Source organism: Barbus barbus (genome assembly GCF_936440315.1).
Source record: "Barbus barbus genome assembly, chromosome: 7".
Classification (NCBI taxonomy): Eukaryota; Metazoa; Chordata; class Actinopteri; order Cypriniformes; family Cyprinidae; genus Barbus; species Barbus barbus.
Genome location: NC_136735.1, coordinates 19,605,606 through 19,622,152, shown reverse-complemented (window position 1 = coordinate 19,622,152; position 16,547 = coordinate 19,605,606). Strand labels below are relative to the sequence as shown.

General features: G+C 38.2%; 1 protein-coding gene across 1 annotated transcript in view; it reads left to right on the top strand.

The window, feature by feature from the left end:
• The window catches only part of LOC306872817 (vacuolar protein sorting-associated protein 8 homolog), a 121,916-nt gene that overhangs the window by 17,386 nt on the left and 87,983 nt on the right, over positions 1–16,547 (top strand). The window contains exons 16-20 of the mRNA XM_079421673.1: positions 2,136–2,171; positions 2,261–2,351; positions 2,640–2,686; positions 7,369–7,458; positions 8,295–8,341. Coding sequence (XP_079277799.1) covers positions 2,136–2,171; positions 2,261–2,351; positions 2,640–2,686; positions 7,369–7,458; positions 8,295–8,341 — 311 coding nt within the window. The remainder of the gene's footprint in view (positions 1–2,135; positions 2,172–2,260; positions 2,352–2,639; positions 2,687–7,368; positions 7,459–8,294; positions 8,342–16,547) is intronic.

Below are 16,547 nucleotides of genomic sequence, written 5' to 3'. Positions count from 1 at the left end.
TTTGGGGTCAGTAAGGTGTTTAATGTGAAAAATGTGTTAAAGTAATGTAAAGTCGTGGCCTAATGGTTATAGAGTCGGACTCGTAATCGTAAAGGTTGTGGGTTCGAGTCTCCGGCCGGCAGGGATTGTAGGTGGGGTGAGTGAATGTCCAGCGCTCTCTCCACCCTCAATACCACGACTGAGGTGCCCTTGAGCAAGGCACCGAACCCCCAACTGCTCCCCAGGCGCCGCAGCATAAATGGCTGTCCACTGCTCCGGGTGTGTGTTCACGGTGTGTGTGTGTTCACGGTGTGTGTGCACGTTGGATGGGTTAAATGCAGAGCACGAATTCCGAGTATGGGTCACCATACTTGGCCGTATGTCACGTCACTTCACTTCTAAAATATTATTAAAGATTAAAATAACTTTATTATTATTAATTTAACTATCATTGTTGAAAACAGTTGTGCTGTTTAGTGCTTAATATTTTTGTGGAAACCATGACATATAAATTTTTTTTTATATTATTTTCAGGATTCTTTATTGAGTACCACCAAATGTGCCAATTGTTTAAAATTCCACCATTCCTATATCAGCCATATAGAAAATTGTAATGTATTTAAATGAGCACAATTTACAATAATAATGTTTAGTTTAATACAGGCAAACAAATGTTTAATTTTTCAAGATGTATTTATGTGATGAGCAATTGAATATATAGCAACATATATATATATATATATATATATATATATATATATATATATATATATATATATATATATATATATATATATATATATATATATATATATATATATATAAAATCTCTTTGTCTATCCTTTCTGTTCTCTCCACTTTTGTCGTGCTTTTTTATTTATTTTTTATTTTTATTATTTTCCCTCTCTCTCTCTTCTTTTCTCTTTCTCTTTTCACGCCTCTGGGCCTCGGTTGGATGTGGCATCTCAGTTCCTGCCCTGTGTGGTTCGGTTTAGTGGTTGGTGGGTGTACTGTGGGGTCGGGGACCTTGTACCTCCAACCTGTACCAGCTTCGGCCTGGTTTTCTTGCCTCTGGCTGGATCAGCACTACATGCCTTGCTTTTTTTTTTAATGCGTCACTAGACGATATACATACATACATCTATTGTAAAACAAGCAAGGGAAGAAGGGGGAAAAAAAGCATATATGTATATCAGACACACACAGGGTGAGTGGGTTGTAAGCATGGGGGCCTGGACTTTGCACTGAGCTGGTTCCACGCTTCACGTCACACTTTTTTAATGCATCGTACACTCAACAATACATATACATATGTAGGGTAAGCGTGGCATGTGAGTGACAGCCGGGGTGGGACCGCAGCACCTCTCCATGATGGCTCGTCTTGGGCCTAATTTATGCCTTGCTCACGGAGGGCCCAGAGGCAGCCTTACAATATCTTACTCTTTATAGCTTTATTATTATTATTATTATTATTATTATTTTGTCATTACTACTGCTATTACTACCATTATTATTTTTTATTATTATTATTACTATTTGTCCTCTTCCTGATCCTCCAACGTTCCCCTTATTTCTGATTGAGTTAATTACTATTATTATTTGTATTGTTATTATTTATTTATTAATATTATTGCTGCTACTATTACTGTTATTACTTATCACCTTCCTCACTCTCCATCCTCTAATTTTTGTTATTAATGCTATTATTATTATTACTGTTATCATTACTATTATGGTTTTTTACTATTGTTATGTCTGTTGTACTTTTATTTTTTATTTATTTATTTATTTATTTTTGTTTATATACTTTCACCCCCAACACCCACTCACACTCATGTTCATACTCATACTTACTCACACAAACCATGTTGGCTGTCATGTATGTTTTGTTGACCTTGGTTATTTTGTATTTGATTTGTCACCTGTGAATAGTATGTTTGTTTGCAAAAAAAAAAAAAAAAAAAAAAAAAAAAAAAAAAATATATATATATATATATATATAGCAACGGCGCAACATCCATCTGGTAAAATTAACAGTTCTATCATTTGGCTCAACTCTCTTGTACTGCTCCGGGTGATCAGGAGCATTTTCTCCCTTACTGTTTCAGATTTGTTAAATAATCCCTCTTTTTTTTTTTTTTTTTTTTTTTTTGTAGTCTGTGCACATCATGACCCTGAGGAACTGGCGTGAGGTAAGGCATCATTTTATAGCACATTACAAATGTTATATCTGAGTCAAAATAATGAATCTGATAGTAATGGGACTTCTGACGTCCTGCAGCGTGTAGACCATATGTTGAAGCAGGAGAAGTTCATGGAGGCTCTGTCTCTTGCCTGGTCCTTCCACGAGGGCACCGCCAAAGCTGTGCTAGGTCGGTCCTTTTGTTCACATCCACTCTAAAATCTACGCTTCTGTTGAACCAAATGACTGTTATTTTCTCAATTTTTGTGAAAATTATTACAGCTTTCAGACCTCAACGCTTTTAATTTGTAATTATGCAAGTTACAAATTATATAGTCTTTCATTTTCCAAGAACTTCAAAATTCTTGTTAATCACAAAAAAAGGATTTAGAATACTGTTTGATAGAATTAAGATTCAAATGCTTTAATTATACCACAAAATGCAGATAGTAATGTAGACCTAATGTTTATGTAACAGGTTTATTTGCAGACCCTGCTAAGAGAAAAGGAGTGGTTGCAGACAAGGTAAGATTCTTGTTAATGCAGTTACACTGCTGTACATACATCTTTACTTCAATTTAAAAAAAAAAAAAAAAACCTTTGTGTCCACCTTTTTCTTCCTGTAAAAATGGGCACGGCCATTTGCAAATTCTATGGGTCAAGCTTCCGGTCTCATCCGTGTCCAGCTATTTTTAGATGTACAAAACAGTTAGATCTGCTGCTTGATATTGAAAATTGGTGTGTTTTCCCATATTATTTTAATGCATTATCTTAATTACGAACACACTGGTTTGTAGTGCAAACAGTTTTAACCGTTTACTGCACATTATTCTTCTTGTTATTTCCCTATAGCAGCTAATGAACCGGAAGTCATGCCCATAGGCTTACTTTATACAGGTGAATAGGAAGCTATTGGAGGGATGCACAATCTATGCACTACCTGTGAAATATTTTAGAACACTTGTCTAGGCCATGACATACCACCGAGTACTGAAGAATGGTAGAAGGTATTATGGACCAATCTTTGGTTCATCACACAGTGTTTTTTATGCTGCAAATAAGTAAGCCATCATTGTGTGACATCAAACATGGAAGTAGAAGCGTATTGGTCTGGTACTTTTTGCTGCATCCAGTGTTGCAAACCTTAACCAAAAAACTAATTGCAGCACCCTTTGGTTTACTTCATCTTAGTAAGGGTTTCATCCTTCAACAGGATAATGGCCTAAAACAGTAGAGTAGAACAGGATAGTAGCTTCAAATCATGAAATGGCCAGCACAGTCTCCAGAGTTAAACCTGGTTGAGCTGATATGGGGTTTAAATCCATTGATTTTAAAAATATTTGAGATTTGTTCTCTAACTGAACCAAGGATTCTATTGAAATCCCACTTCTTTATACTGTGAATTTATTTTTTTCTTATTGAGACAGTATTTGATTTTCCTGTATAACACATTTCAAAATGAATTTATCTGTAGCGCTGTAAAGGATAGATACTTCGCATGAAGTTTGGTTTGGCGGTATGGTTCTGTTCTGTGCAAGAACTCCCTGCCCATCCATGCAGCCTGTCATGAATGAGCCGGGAGAGCAGCAATAATAATAATCCCCCTAACACAAACGAAGAACCCCCCAACACAACGATAGGCCAGAACCACCCAAATCACAACTGATGGCATTCTGATATCCTTTGAAATAGCAGAGACTGGGGCAGCAGCCCCTTACAGGAGAAGGCAGTGAAGGGGGTGCTCTTCTTTATAAGCAGCTAAGAAGAGCAGCAAGCCCCTTACTGGAGGAGAGTAGCAGCAAAAGGGTGCTCTTCTTTATAAGCTGCTAAGAAGAGCAGCAAGCCCCTTTAATGCAATACCTGAAAAAGATGCAGAAAACTCACTAAAATTGGCAGCCTAATCTGCAGCTACCACAGCGTAGCAATGAACGGTTCAAAGAGATCGCAGGTTCTACCTGGCCTAAAAGCTTCAGCATCCATTTAAAAACTCTATAAAAACAGCATATAATAACTCAAATCAACTCTTCAGTTTACAGGTATGTCGTCTCCCATTGACATTGTGCTCGTTGTGTTACGTGTCCTCCATCTGACAACCCTCGTGAGCGAAGACAAAAATCCTTACCAATACATGCTGCTTGCTTAATTACAGCATGTTGCAGTAGTCAGAGAAACTTAAGGAAATAGCAGTCCCAATAACTAGATGAGCCATAAGCAGCAAGCATTTTTCGAGAAAAGTCAGATGGCCTAAACATCAGCGAAACATTAGCTTCTTGCTGTTGCAAATTTAACCAAGTACCAGCACTTGCAGTAACAACCAATAGTTTAAAACTACAAGCAGATCTAGCAACAAACATGATACTGAGCACTAGATAAGCCCTAAAAGCAAGCAAAATCCCAATACCCTAACAGCTTTAAAGCAAAGACCTTCTGAAATAGCATAGATGGGGCAGCATGCCCTTAAAGAAGAGAAGCAGCGAAGGGGTGCTCTTCTTTAATAAGCAGCTGAGAAGAGCAGCATGCCCCTTTAATGCAGTACAGCATATGGTCAATATCCGAAGTTTAGGCAACAGCATGTTGCCCTTATCCAAATAATTGTTAGCATTAACCTTTGGTAGCAACATCTACATACTGCTCATTAGTATCAAGCATGTTACAGGTACACTAATTAAAGCAACAGCATATCACTAACTTAAAACACAGAGTTTTGGAAATAATAGTAGGATAAGTTTAATGAAACAGAATTTCCAATACTAGATGAGCCTTAAGCAGCAAGCCTGTTTCATATCAGACAACCTTAACCACTCTAACTCTGCGGCCTCCCGCTTACCCACCGGTGGGTCCAATATTGCATTTGCATATTGCATATTCAGATATGCCAAATCCTCTAAAAAATTCAAAATATGCTGCAGAGTTTAAGTGGTTAAACAACAGATTAAAAATAAGCCTCGCTGTGGTAAGTTTAACTGGGTGATCTTACCAGCGTGTCAAAATACAACCAATGAGCCTAAAGCAACAGCATGCCTTGCAAACAAACATGTTACTGAATAACTGCCTTAAACAACTAGCAATATTTGATGATAGCATAATTGCCAACATAGCATAAGGCAATGAGAATGAAAAAAAGAACTTAGCTTAGCTTCGTGAAGACATTCAGAGATGAATAAAGGGTTAAAAAATCTTTGCTTCTTCCAGCGGGGAAAGCAGATCTTTTGTAAAAGTGTTGTTGATGCAGTCACATTAGCACAACTTCAGCGAATTGCGGGCATTGCAAGCAAAGAGTCTATGTCAATGATATATCGTTGTGAGAAGCAGTGCTTGCCCAGGTCACTTCCGAGTCTATATATCAATCGCGGCGAATTCGCGTTCAAGTTCACAAACTTGAATTTGGTGAGAACTCTGAGAAACGAACCCCTGAAAATTCCTCATTGAAAGCTTTCCCATAGAGATGAAATTCGCTGTCTAATTTGCACCTGAGCAAGCGGGAAAAGCTGCTGATTAATACTGAATAGAACTTACAGTGCCCTCCATAAGTATTGGAACAGTAAAGACAAAATTGCTCTGTTGGCTGTGGAGTCAAGACATTTACAAATATGATTAAAAGATGAATATGAGACAACTACAGAATGTCACATTTTATTATTAGCCGTTTCAACACATACATGTTTTATCAGCTAAGAAGTTCAGCACTTTTAGAGTTTCATCCCTCTATCTGATGTGAGCATAAGTATTGGAACAATTGCCTCACAGGTCTTTCTAAGTGATCAGCTGTGTCCTGTTGCATTAATTTTTCAGATATTAAAAGCAGGGAATGTGTCGTATCAGTTATATCCATTACGTCTGTATTCTGAATCTTGCATTCGATGATGACACACAAACCAGGATGAAGACGAGGGAGCTGACTTTGAGAGAAAAGCAAACAATTTGAATGCTAAAAGAAAAAAGGAAGTCAATTAGAGCTCTAGCAAAAACAAAGGGCATGGAGAAATCAAGAGTTTGGAAACCACCAGCGACACCAGCAACCAACAACGACCTGATCGGCTGAGAAAACAACAGTAGTTGATGACAGACAAATCATAAAAGCTGTGAAAATGAAACCTAAAAGACGTGTCTGTAAAATCACCAACAACTTCCAGAAAGCTGGGGTGATGCTCTGGCAATCTACTGTCCTCAGGAGACTTTGACACAGAATTACAGATGCTACACAGCAAGATATAAACCTCTGACCAGCACCAAAAATAGAAAGGCAAGATTAGAGTTTGCAAAAAAGCACAAAGGTGAGCCAGAAAAATTTTGGAACTGTGTTTAGGGACCGATGAGACAAAGATGAACTTTTATCTAAGTGATGGGAAAGCAAAAATGTGGAGAAAAAAAGCAAACTGCAAATGATCCCAAGCATACAGCCTCATCTGTAAAGCATGGTGGAGGTGGTGTCATGGCATGGGCATGCATGGCTGTCTCTGGAACAGGCCCTCTCAACTTTACTGATGACTTAATGTATGATGACAGTAGCAGAATGAATTTGGAAGGGTATATTCAAGATATTCAAGTAAATACCACCAGATTCATTGGGAAGTGCGTCATATTGCATCAGGACAATGACCCAAAACACCCTGCCAGTTCAGTCAAGGAATTTATAAGGGCAAAGAAATGGAAAGTCTTACATTGCCCAAGTCAATCTCCAGATTTAAATCCGATTGAACATGAATTTCACCAGCTGGAGAGGAGAGTAAAAGCAGAAACTCCCCAAAACAAGCAACAATTGGAATTGGCTGCATTAAAGGCTGGGAAAGGCATTTCAAAGGATGAGACCAAGAGTCTGGTGATGTCTATGGGTCACAGACTCATTGCTGTGATTGTGTGCAAGGGATCTGCAACTAAATAATAGCTTTTAATCTTTTATATCTGCCTTATGTTCAACTGTCCCAATACTTATGCTCACATCAATGAGTGGGATGAACTCTAAAAGTGCTGTTCTTTTTATTTGGTAAAACAATGTGTTGAAACGGCTAATAATAAAATGTGACATTCTGTAGTGTTGTCTCATATTCATCTTTTAATCATATTTGCAAATGTCTTGACTCCTTGACAATCAGCTGATGCAAGCTTGACTCACGTAAACTGCCAGAACTAACGCTAATGCTCAATTTATGATGGCTAAATTAATTGAATAAAAGACATCTTTCTCTGATGATTTTCTTTCTTCACAGATGATCGAAATTTTGTTACAGTATGTGGATCGCTCTCTGAAAAAATGTCCAGAGCAAGGGAAAATCCAGGTGATGGAGCAACACTTCCAGGTAATGGGTCACCAATAGAAGCCCTCTCAAATGAGCCTCAAATGTTATCTTATCAATTTTCCATATTATTATTATTATTATTATTATTATTTAAAGATGTAGATATTATTTAACAAGAGACTAAGACACAGCTGAAGAGTTTTTAGCATTATAGAGGCTTTTTAGAGAGGTGAGAGTGAGGAGAGCAGACTGAGCGAGCGATGCAGACAGTCTCCTTTATGTCAGTCTTTAGGCCCGCGGCATCCATTTTTAAACCGCATCTCATCATAAGGCAGAAACATACAATAATGGCCCACTAATGTCATCTCTCCCCTGCCTCTGGGTCTCATTCGCTCTCCGATTTCTTTTTGCCATTAAAAAGCACTCTGTCATCACAAAAATAAGGCACTCACCATGACCAAATGGACGATTTAGCTCTGTATATCTAGGGAAATGTGGAATGTTATGCTGCTGTAGCTGCCTGTCTGTCAGACACCCTTTCAAAGTCAGTTTTACCACAAGAGAAATGTGTATATTTAATTACTTCACCCACATTCATTGGACTGTGGTTCTATAGTAATTAAGGCTGGGATATCAGATAGATAAGATTCACAATATTTTGAACAATGTTTGTTGCTTATTTATTGATTCTATAAATCTGCATTGTTCTAGTTCTGTAGAAATCTGTTAACTTTCTTCCAAGTTCTACAAACACAGATTTCTTTCTAATTTCTACATTTTATTATCATGAATTAATGAATTCTCACGATCTTTTTTTCTTGTTCTTTTATTCCTTCAAACCCCATCGCTCCATCTTTTCTTGCTGCTGCTTGTTCTTTCTCTCTTCTCCTCTGCAGGACATGGTTCCTGTCATGGTGGATTATTGTCTCCTTCTGCAGAGAACGTGAGTGTATACACACCTCTTTTCCTGCGCATATATAGTACACACACTATGTAGAATGCTGTTCTATGTGTGTACTCTGAACCTGTTGTTTTTCTGGGAATCATCCCAGAGTTTGCAAAACAAGCCTGAAGCATTAATTAAATGTTCTGGTTTCAATAGTAACGTTGTGAAATATTATTAAAGTAATTGTAATTTAAAATAACTGTTTATTGTCGTTTGTGATATATTGTCAAATGTAATTTATTCCTGTCATATCAAATAAGTTTTTTTTTGTAGTGGCCATTACTCCAGTTTTTAGTGTCACATGATCCGTCAGAAATCATTCTAATATGCTGTTTTGCTGTTCAAGAATAATTTCTTATTATTATTAAAGTTGAAAACAGCTGATTAATATTTTCTGGAAGCCATACATTTTTGGATTCTTTGATGAATATAAATATTTCAGATATAGACTTTTCAATTTATTTAATTCAAATTTAAAGAAATTGTGGAAAAATAATTCTCAATGACCACAAACTTACGCGTGAGCCAAATTATTTATGTCCTGTACATGATGCGTAAGGACATAAATAATTTGGCGCCACAGTCATGTCATCGCATCATGTGTTTTGCATGATGATATGATGAATGGATGGTTCGTTTTTAACAGCAGATTCAGTTAGAGCTGATCTGCGCATCACTGCACACGGCTGCGGCACGATACGTCTCCGCGGGAATCGGAGCTGATCGCGGCTGCTCTAGTCAGTGCTTGTGTTACCAGCCACGTTGCGGCATGTTTCTGGTGTTGCCGAACACCAATGACTTGTACAGAAGCGTAAGGTCAATTTTAGACACGTCCAAAACTGTTGCAACAGAGATGGAAATACAATTTTTAAATACATGAATTATGTTTCCATCTTTGTTGCCACAGTTTTGTTGGTGCCTTTTTCTGTTCTAAAGAAGGGGGCGTCCCAACACTTTTGTCCATATAGTGTCTATACAAGTCATTGGTGTTTGGTGATGAGTTTTTGGCTCAAGGTCTGCATATAAAGTCACACCAGAGGTGTTCAGCTGGGATCAGGACTTGGCTTTCTGCAGACCAGTCAAGTTCTTCCACACATATCATTATATGCTTTAACATTACATGATTTGTACTCTTAGAAATTACTAAAGTAGTCAAACATGTTCATTAGAAGGGGGTGACCCAATACTTTTGGCAATATAGTGTACATATACATATACATATTGTTAGCTACATATATATATATATATATATATATATATATATATATATATTAAGACACTGACACAATTTTCATAATTTCAGCTCTGTATGCCATCAGAATAGAATTAAAATAAAACAAACAAGATTACATTGAAATGCAGATTTTAAGCTTTAATTCAAGGTGTTGAACAAAAAAACCCAAAGTGCTTGGAATTACAACCATTTTTTTATACACAGTCAAATGTAATTGGACAAATAAATATAATCTTAAATAAAATGTTCATTTTTAATAATTTGTTGAGAATCCTTTGCAGGCAATGACTGCCTTAAGTCTGGAACTCATGGACATCACCAGAGACTGGGTTTCCTACTTTGTGATGCTTTGCCAGACCTTTACTGCAGCTGACTTCAGTTGTTGTTTGTTTGTGGGACTTTCTGCCTTTAGTTTTGTCTTCAGCAAGTGAAATGCATGCTCAATCGAGTTGAAATCAGGAGATTGACTTGGCCATTGCAGAATATTCCACTTTTTTTACCTTCAAAAACTCCTGGGCTGCTTTTGCTGTATGTTTTTTCATCATCCATTAGTACCATGAAGCACCGCCCAATCAACTTTGCTGCATTTGGATGAATCTGGGCAGACAGTATATCCTTATACACTTCAGAATTCATCCGGCTGCTTCTGTCTTCTGTCACGTCATCAATAAACACTAGTAACCGAGTGCCACTGGAAGCCATGCATGCTCATGCCATCACGCTCCACCGTGTTTCACAGATGATGTTGTATGCTTTGGATCATGAGGATCATGTTGCAAGCATTCTCCATACTTTTTTTTTTATCCTGCTATTCTGGTACAGATTGATCTTAATTTCTGCCATCCAAAGAATGCTTTTCCAGAAGTGGTCTGGCTTTTTTAGATGTTTTTTGGCAAAGTCTAATCTGGCCTTGTTTGCATCTTGTGGTAAACCCTGTGTATTTGCTCTGGTGAAGTCTGCTTGTAGACTTTGACAGTGACACGTCTATCTCCTGGAGAGTGTTCTTCTCTTGGCTGGATGTTGTAAAAGGGTTTTTCTTTACCATAGAGAGAATGCTCCGATCATCCACTACTGTTGTCCTCCATGGACGTCCTGGCCTTTTTATGTTGTTGAGCTCACCAGTGCATTCTTTTTTTCTCAGAATGTCTGTTGATCTGGTCACTCCTAATGTTCCTGCTATCTCTCTGATGGATTTGTTTTGTTTTTGAAGCCTAACAATTGTCTGTTTCACTTGTATGGAGAGATCCTTTGACCGCATGATGTGGGTTCACAGCAACAGCTTCCAAATGCAAATGGCACACTTAGAATCAACTCCAGACCCTTAAAGGGGTCATTGGATGCAAAATTCACTTTACAAGTTGTTTGAACATAAATGTGTGTTGGAAGTGTGTGTACACATCCATCCTATGATGATACAAATACACTCAAGTGTTTTTTTTTATTTTTTTTAAATCCCCTTTCTCAAATCAGGCTGTTCTGAGGTTCCTGTCAGAATGACGTAGTTCTGTACAGACCACTCCCACAATAGTTGATTGACAAGGCCGTCTTACCTTAGACCCGCCCTGAGTGAGCTGTCATCAGTCTGCAATTGTGTCAACTCCGGTGCAGGGGAAGAAAAGATGTCTCCAATTAAGCGATTGAAGTATTTAGTTGTTGGATGTAATAATGAATATAGCAGTTGTCATTTACTCCTGACATTTGAGCCACTGAAGACGCAGAGGATTAACTTTACTTTCAGTTTGAAGGGAATGCGCCGATCCCCGAGCTACGTAAATGCGTCTGTTCGCCCGGATCATTCGTTATCCAGCTTTATCTACAGAAGTAGTGAGTATAAGGGTTTTTATGAATCTTTGCAAATCGCCTTTCCTAATAATGCGCCAGTTAGCCAGTTTCGCGGCTGAAGTTTAGTAAGCTCCATAGAGAGATATATATATATATATATATATATATATATATATATATATATATATATATATATATATATATATATATAGAGAGAGAGAGAGAGAGAGAGAGAGAGAGAGAGAGAGAGAGAGAGAGAGAGAGAGCTCACTAGCATTTGGAAGTGAAAGTGACGTGACATACGACCAAGTATGGTGACTCATACTTGAAATTTGTGCTCTGCATTTACCCATCCAAAGTGCACACACACACACCCGGAGCAGTGGGCAGCCATTTATGCTGCGGCGCCCGGGGAGCAGTTGGGTCGTGCCTTGCTCAAGGGCACCTCAGTCGTGGTATTGAGGGTGGAGAGAGTGTGCTGTACATTCACTCCCACCTACAATTCCTGCCGGCTCGAGACTCAAACTCGCAACCTTTCGATTACGAGTCCGACTCTCTAACCATTAGGCCACGACTGCCCAAAGGGGAACGGAAATTGAAAGGGAAGTGGTGTGTGGCCAAGTATGGTTACCCATACTCGGAATTTGTGCTCTACATTTAACCCATCCAAGTGTAACCCATCAGTCGTGGTATTGCGGTTGGAGAGAGTGTTGGTTATTCACTCCCCCCCACCTACAATCCCTGCCGGACCTAAGACTCGAACCCACGGCCTTCGGCTTACAAGTCCAACTCGCTATCCACCAGGCCAAATAATCAACATATGAACATTGTGCTTTTTATTGGTGGTTTGTTCTTTGTTCTTCTAGGCTCTAAATGAATTTCATGGTTGGATAAACAAACTTAGAATTGAGCATTGATATGTACTTGTACACACACATTATTAGAAACTACTATATAAACCCATCCTCACATGAGACCACTAACTTACAAAACGGTATTGGAAAATAATATAATTTTTCCTGTTTTGTAAGAAATGATTACTGAATTCTGAACATCTTTGGAAACGGCACATAGTTCATAAATATTTTTTTCTCTTTCTGCACTTCTCGTCTTATTGTCATGGTGTTTTCATTGCCTGTGGCTCATGGAGACCTTGGAATAATACACACATGAGCATGTGCATGCATACACATGCACAAACACACAAAGATAAACTGGCATCTCAATATCCTTGGGCCAAGCTCTCAGACATCTCATTACTGCTCTGCACTTTCTCTCATGCTGATTATCATCTCCATCTGTTCTCTCTCTCTAGCAATGTGTCAGTGTTAGTCAGTGTCAGCAAATAACCTCATCTCCCATCAGATCACAAAGAATGTTAGTGGAGTGCAACAATAGCAGTTTTGAAGTATAATGAACACATTTGTTGTGTTCAGGAAACCAGTTGATTTGAGCTTTGTGACATGGAGCCTTATCCTGCCAGTTATAAAGGGAAGGACATGGTCAACAACAATACTCAGGTAGGCTGTGGTGTTTAAACAATGCTTATTTGGCATTAAGAGGCCCAATGTGTTCCAAGAAAATATCCCTTCACCATTACACCACCCCCACTTGCCTGAACTTTTAATACAAGGCAGGATGGATCCATTCTTTCATGTTGTTTACACCACATTCTCCGAATGTTGCAGCTGAAACCAGGCAACCTTTTTCCAGTCTTATATTGTCCAATTTTGGTGAGCCTTTGGGAATTGTAGGCTCAGTTTCCTGTTCTTAGCGAAGATAAAACACTACACTGCTTCAAGGTTAAATATGTTGTGTTTAACCTCGAAGCACTTCTGCATACCTCGGTTGTAACAAGTGGTTATTTGAGTTACTGTTGCCTTTGCTTTTCTATCGGCTCAAATCAGTCTAGCCATATTGCTCTGACCTCTGGCATCAGCAAGGCATTTTCGCCCATAGAACTGCTGTTCACTGTATATTTTTTGGACCCTTCTCTGTAAACCCTAGAAATGGTTAAATATGAAAATCCCAGTAGATCAGCAGTTTCTGAAATACTCAGACCAGCACATCTGGCACCAACAACCATGGCACATTCAAAATCCCCTTTCTTCTCCATTCTGATCCTTGGTTTGAACTTCAGAAGATCATCTTGACCATGTCTACGTGCATAGATGCATTGCGTTGCTGCCATGTGATCGGAAGATATTTGTGTTACTGAACAGATGCATAGAATGCTTAGAAAGTGGCTGGTGAATGTATTTGTGCATTAAATTATAGTTGTGACAGGATGTATGTGTATTTGTGTAATGTACTGAGAGCTTTTAAAATCTTGTATGATATATTTGTTCATTTTGTTGTGTGAGTGGTGATTTACTCACCCTCAAGCCATCTTAGGTGTATATGATTTTCGTCTTTCAGATGAATGCAATTGGAATAATATAAAAAAAATAAACTTTATAAACTTTCAAACTTTATAATGGCAGTGAATGTGTGTTGGTATTCAATAGTCCAATAAAGTGCAGCCACCCATCATTAAAAGTGCTCACATTGGCTAGCGTAACGTAAGGTGTAGCATAAGCTCCGGTGAAAATATGCTAGTCTTTCGAGAACCAAAAAGTTTTGTTTCAAGCAAAGGAAAACCAGTCTCCTCTTGGCTTATATCAAAATCCTCTGACGTTTTTCTTTGCAAATCCTCATTTTGTACTAATTCATGACTGGTGATTTGTTTTGCAATGTTCGCTGCGCTTCCGCGCTTGTCACTTTTCACCAGAGCTAACGTTAGCTACATCATCTACCACTCTCTTGTGAATGTGCAAGCAACGGATAGCGGAAGCTATAGATTATGGTTTCTAAAGTTTTAAATATGGACATTATTCTTACACAAACACATCACTTTACTTCAGAAGGCCTTTATTTACCCCCGGAGCCATGTGGAGCACTTTTTATGATGGATGGATGCACTTTATTGGCTCTCAAAATCTCAACACCCATTCACTGGCATTTTAAAGCTTGGAAGAGCCCTTTTTTTATTCCGATTGCATTCATCTGAAAGAAGAAAGTTATACATACCTAGGATGACTTTAGGGTGAAAAACATCATGGGGTAATTTTCATTTTTAGGTGAACTATCCCTTTCAGCATTTTTCAAACCTGTGGTAAGCACCATAACAATCTGGTGTTAAAATAGGGGGTTTCATGACATTTAAACTCCTGCACTTGTATGCTGGTGCTGAAAAATAATATGGTACCAAATATTTTAAATGGTGCAACATCACCATCAGCATTGCAGCACAGCCTTTTGATATTTCTAGCTAGTGTGACATGCCATGTAACTCCCAGGGAATGCATAAACTGATTAAAAAAACGGACACCTTGAAATGCAATGCAGGTTGCGTTTAATAAAAGTGAGTGTGTGCCAAATGCATGAGGGTAAATTTAAATGTGAAGTGTGCAGTGAGGCAGATAAGTGATGGCTGTGGTGGATAATGTGAAAAATTTTGCTCGCTCCTCTCAACTCTGAAAAGCAGCGCTGTAGAAGCAAAACATACACAACCAAAATGAAAATGGTTTAACCTGCAGACCGAACGCCAGACCTCTGCAATAAAGACATGTGCTGCATCAAAAAGACCTTCAGCAAGGTACATCAGACCTTGCAAAGCATCTGTCCCGTGCTCATTCCCAATTATACAAGTACTTCAGAGATCGGCAAATTACATAAACATAAACACACACGTTCTTAAAAAGTTTGGGGAAAAATAGTTTAACTGCTTTTTATTTTATTCTGAATTATATTTAATTAACCTTTGTAGGGGTTATACATTTTATAATATTAATACGTAATTTAAAGAAATAGTTTAATTTATGATTTTATAGGGATTTGAACAGAATCAGTGTTACGGCGATTCACTGAACGAGCCGAGCCGTATGACAAACTCTGCTCTGGATATTAAAATCCCAAATATAGTGAAAACACTATTAAATAGCACAGTAACGAAATCGACAGATTAAGGCATTAACTTGTGAGCACAAAACACAAGATACTTCTCTTTTCAATATAAATCAGATTTTATTTATATAAACCTAAGACATAAACTAATCTAACACATGAACACAAGCATTCACACGTTGCAGAAAGAGAGAAAGTGAGGAAAGGATGAGTTTAAGAGAATGAAAATGTGAAATCCCAAGTTTACAGCAATATGTGCTATTGCATAGACCTGAACAACCATCAATCACTTATTTAACCCTCGCTTTGAGTTTCTCAATGAGGCTAAAATTTATATTAACTGCACCTGATTCAGTTAGAATTTGGAGGTGTAGCTTGCTTTGCCTGTGTAACGGGGTTGTGTCCTCGTTGCAGACAGGGGGTTCCCCGAAGTGTCTGATTGGCTGGAAGTTCAGTAGTCTTTGAAGTGATGTCTCTTGGGCGTGGAGTTGAAGTTTGGTTGACGTTTGAGTGCAGTCGGAGCTGGACTTTGTAGCAAACGTACATTAGAACACGAAACTCCACGGAAAGAAAAGAAACTAAAGTAAAAGAATAAAAATAAAATGATGTAACGAGACTAAGTTGTTTTCCATCTCGTTATGGCACGTGGGCCAGAGCACGCGGTGAGAGGGACGAGAGATAAAAGTCAGAGAGTAAGAGAGAGGGAGGAGAAAGCGGACAAGAGTTTTAAACTCAGCTTTCAGACCCTCCCATCTGGATGTCTTGACCAATTAGATAGGCTATTATCTTAGCTAGGGTGTGTTCTTTACATCATAAATCAGCTTGTTATCAGTCACATGGTCCGAATTTTACAGGCTTTGGCAAAGTATACCTTTTTGAACATGATTTCATAATAAGACTATGATGCATTTGACAAAGAATTGATTGGAAGAAACATTCACAGCATGAATTTTCAAACTCATACACTAAATATGCAATATTTATCTTTAAGGCTCGAACTATTCAATAATGATTAAAAAGACATACATATTATTTGATTAAAACATGATATGTGGGTACAACATAAAAATGTCCTTTTAGGATGATTTTATGTGCATATGAAAAAGGAAGTCTTTGTATAGTTCTAAGGAGAACGAAGGCATGTTCTTTAGACAAAGGAATGTTGGTTTGGACTGTCTTCTCTGTGTGGAGACACGCCCAAGAGAGAGTCTGTAGCTAGTGAATACAATCGTGGAACACGTG